This window comes from Anarrhichthys ocellatus, unplaced genomic scaffold (genome assembly GCF_004355925.1).
Source record: "Anarrhichthys ocellatus isolate YVR2014 unplaced genomic scaffold, GSC_Weel_1.0 scaffold190, whole genome shotgun sequence".
NCBI classification, from domain to species: Eukaryota; Metazoa; Chordata; class Actinopteri; order Perciformes; family Anarhichadidae; genus Anarrhichthys; species Anarrhichthys ocellatus.
The window spans coordinates 193153-197514 of NW_022280220.1; the positions used below are offsets into that span (position 1 = coordinate 193153).

General features: G+C 43.5%; 1 protein-coding gene across 2 annotated transcripts in view; it reads left to right on the top strand.

The window, feature by feature from the left end:
• Positions 1-968: 968 nt before the first annotated feature.
• Positions 969-4362, top strand: part of hsd11b2 (hydroxysteroid (11-beta) dehydrogenase 2) — a 20244-nt gene continuing 16850 nt past the window's right edge. Inside the window, exons 1-2 of one of the 2 annotated variants that reach the window (XM_031878653.1) lie at positions 969-1107; positions 3634-3914. In XM_031878653.1, coding sequence (XP_031734513.1) covers positions 3686-3914 — 229 coding nt within the window. In that variant the 5' untranslated portion in view covers positions 969-1107; positions 3634-3685. Of the gene's footprint in view, positions 1108-3435; positions 3915-4362 lie in introns of those variants that run through there. The other variant, XM_031878652.1, reaches the window with a different exon arrangement.

Genomic DNA, 4362 nt, shown 5'->3' on the forward strand with positions numbered 1-4362 from the left:
TACGTCACTCCTCCTCAGTCCAGATATGGTCACTTCCTGTTCACTGGTTGAGAAAAAACAAGATGGTGACAACCAAGAGGCTGAACTGGAGGCTTCAAAAGGTCACAAACCAACGAGTTCATGACTACGTCCACTTCCTGTGAACGGTCTTTGACCGTGTCTCTTCACATCAACTGAATGTAGTGATTCACTTTTACACAACTGGATCAATCTTTGGTTCTTTGGTTGAGTTTTGTGCCTCGTCCTCGTCCTGCTGTAGTAGTTTGGTTGACTGTGTTTACATGCAGAAAATATTACTTTAAAAAATAGTACAATATTCCTATTGATCGGTTTACATGGCTGATGACAATTTAAATTCCACTGATATTCTGACCGCTACCTCCTTTAAATAACTTCAATTTGAGATAAATAAATCCATGAAGCCGTTGATATCGAAGTCTTTCATAATGTTAAAAGTAGGAATGTTTCTGCTTCTTCTGGGCATCCATCTCTCCTCCGGTATTTAAACTGTTGACTCGTTGATTTGTTGAACAGGACTAAACTCACCACAGATTCATTTGAGACTCATATTTATTACTGTGCTTTAAACAGAATTCTCCTAAAACCTAAATAATGTCTTAATCTGAAAATATACATTCATCATGAATATCCAAACAGAATAAATGACCCATAACAAACTCACTATAAACATTTACGTTATTAACGGTAAGAGTTGCTAACGTGTGTCTGTGTGTGTGTGTGTGCTTCATCTGCAGAGCAACAGATGTTTAACTATCAGCTTCACAAGGTGACCCGGCAGCCTCGTCTCCGTGTCCTCGTCCCTCTGCGTGCCGTCTGAGACCTGTTTGTTCGGGTTCCTGCGGCGTCTCCTGTCTTTAATCTGCAGGTTGAGGGACAACCGGGGGGGGGGCAGCGCTCGGTGGTTAAAGCCGCTCTGTCAAACGGCCGCTCAGATTAAGGGAAAGGGGTCAGAGCGGCTCAGCAGGTGTGTTCACAGCGGCAGGTAATCGTGTCAGACGGGTCGGCGGCGCTCGCTGAGACGATCGTCACGGTCAGAGTCAGCGAGGAGAAGCTGAAGAAGAAGAAGAGACGTTTACAAATACTGAGGTGGTAAAAAAGAAAACACTCATTTTCTGAAACCTCTGAATTTTCTTTCCTAACATAAAGAATTTAATCCTGGAGGGTAAATAATGAACAACGTATTGATCGATTGTTTGTATTCCTCCTCCAAACTTCTCTGACTTTATGTTTCTTTGTACAAATGTTTCAACTCAGACTGAACAAACACACTGGAGGCGTATGAGATGTGTGGGTTAGTAGAGAAGGCTGATCATTAGAGTACAGTAAGTACAGCGGTGTACCTTTAACTGATAAAGTACAGTTTACTGACTTTACTCGTGGTGGCTGATTTATACACTATCACAGCAGCAACAAGCACAACAGTTATGTTACATAACACCGAGCGGGACTCAGCGATCACTAAGAGGTTACAAACACACAATGACCAATCTGCTCAAACCAAAAGCCTCTTTCTGGAGATCTCTCAGTGGTAATTGGTGTGTTCTCTGAACTTTTAGGCAGAATTTCCCTTTTTCTAGGACCGGGGACCGACTTGCTCTGTATCGGCGGGTTCAACGGTGAGCTGATCCTCCGTGTGACGGCGGGGATCTGCTCCTCCAGACTTGTTCGGAGGAATTTCTCCAAACAGAACTGGTCTATCGCCGGCACTCACTCACTGGGGTTCCCATGGCTCTCGCCCAATGAGGCACCGGTGTTGTGGTTTGAACCAAATCTCCCACTCAGATGAGATTTTGAGGCCTGTTGGCTCAATTTCACAATCTAGCCTTTTAAATGTACAGGCCTCTCTCTTTGTTTTAACCACATGGTGAAGTCCCAACATCCTCCAGATGAATCATCTCACAGTAACTCTGTCAGACTCGATTGACGGCTTTTCAAAAAGGATCCAAATCGATGCAGCACAACACACATTATTATTCTTCGTCAAAACCTGCCAACTACATTACCCACTATGCATCTCTCACTCCGACAGCTGTGTGGTCGATTGTGGTGTGTTTTGCTTGTATAAGCTAACGTAGCCTGCAGCAGAGATGAGCAGCAGCTGCAGAGGTCTGGACAGATCACTTCACTTGAGGCCATTTATCAGATGGCACACAGCTCCCCCTGTAGACATTAAAGACTTTATACGACTTTAAACATCTGGAGACATTAAAGACTTTATACGACTTTAAACATCTGGAGATATTAAATATGTTATACTACTTTAAACATCTGGAGACATTAAAGACTTTATACTACTTTAAACATCTGGAGATATTAAATATGTTATACTACTTTAAACATCTGGAGACATTAAAGACTTTATACTACTTTAAACATCTGGAGACATTAAAGACTTTATACTACTTTAAACATCTGGAGACATTAAAGACTTTATAATACTTTAAACATCTGTAGACAATAAAGACTTTATTCTACATTAAACAGCTGGAGACATTAAATACTTTTTACGACTTTAAACACCTGGAGACATTAAATACTTTATACTACTTTAAATACCTGGAGACATTAAATACTTTATACTACTTTAAATACATCATAGACATCATAGTAAAATACCACTCAGTATTCTTAACTGGTCTGATATAACAGCTGAGTACCTCACCGACCCCCAGATGATACTAGAGACAGTGGAAGAAACAGTTAACCCCTTTTAGTGGGTTTTTTGGACGGTTTGGCTAACAGCTAACAGCTAACAGCTAACCGCTAACCGCTAACGAAACTACCAGAAAAAGTAACTTGCCGACATTCAGCCGCTGCTAAGCTGTCAGACAGCTTGGTGAGTTTCATTTTGCTTTGAAGCGACTGTATGACGTCTTATATGACAACCTCGAGCCGATTGGCAGCATTCATTGTTGCTTGTTTTAAAGTTTGAACGAAGTTTGTTTTTGAAAAGTAAATTAACATGGTAGTCTTCAAAATGTAAGAATGTTTCCTTTACAGAAACAGAGATCAGCACATTCAGCTCCATCTAGGTTGTAGATAAACAGATTTAATCAGTGCCCTTTTATTGGGAATCAACCTCATGTTCACACACGTATATTCAGAAGATTTTGCAACCTAAATAAACACTGTGAGGCGCAGCAGAGGGCAGACTCACCTGGAGAGAGATTCACCTTTCTAGTTTCTGATGTTTTGTGATTACAACAAACACAACAAATCATCTCCGTTTGAGGAGATACAAGGGTTTCTCCACACTGAGGTGGTTCAGTTTGTTTGTTAACTTTAACTCTGTGTGTGTGTGGGTGTGTGGGTGTGTGTGTGTGTGGGTGGGTGTGTGTTTGTGTTGGTGTGTGTGTGTGTGGGGGGGGGGGGGCAGATTAGATGCAGCCTGTAGTCCCTCCCCCCGCAGCTCTCCTCTATATATACACCGAGAGAGACGGAGAGGACGAGGCTCTCTGCACCGACTCTCTCTCACAAACACTCTGATTCAGTTCTTCCTCCTGTGAAGACGGAGTACAGACAGTCAGACAGTCAGAGAGACAGACAGACAGGTAAACCAGGGTGTCTCTCTGTCTCTCTCCCCTCCTCCTTGCTGATGATGGACGACTACAGTCTCCCCTTCTGGATTTACCTGGGCGTGCTCGCCGTGTTCGTCGGCGGGGCCATGAAGAAGATCCTGGTGTCTCACCTGGGTGCCGCCCCCCCCCTGGTGGCGTGGCTGGGCGCCACCGTGCTGGTGGAGCGCCTGTGGGCGTTCTGCCTGCCGGCGGCACTGCTGCTGCTGGCGCTGCTGCTGGGCCTCGCCTGCTGCCTGTACTCCGCCGCCAGGACCGGCCCGACGCACGCCGACGCCGACATGCACGCTCCGCACGGCAAGGCCGTCCTCATCACAGGTAGGGAAGAGGCCCCGCCCACTCTCTCAGGTGTTTTGTACCCCGTGTTATAGGATGTAGAGTCAAACTTCGTGTCTCCTTAAACTGGCTTCTTTTTGAGAAAAGCGTGATTTTTTGTTTGTTTGATTTGTTCTTCTGAAGGTGTGACGACTATAACTGACTTCATAGACTCTGAAAGTTTATGACGTCTTTGTTCTTCCAAACAACTTCAGCTGAAGCTTTTAAAAACATTGAATCTGCTGATCAAACAAGACTTTTTTTAGTTATTTATTTTCTTAAATTGGATCAAAATCTTCAGCAGTTATTTAAACCTCATGTTGTTGTTTTTTGTGTCAAAACTTTAGTTTAACGTCCAGCAACAGATCCAAAAGTTTCCAAAGATGCCAGTAAATAGAATCACAAGAGAATAAAGTAAATGTTCAGACAGAATAAAGTAAATGTTCAGACA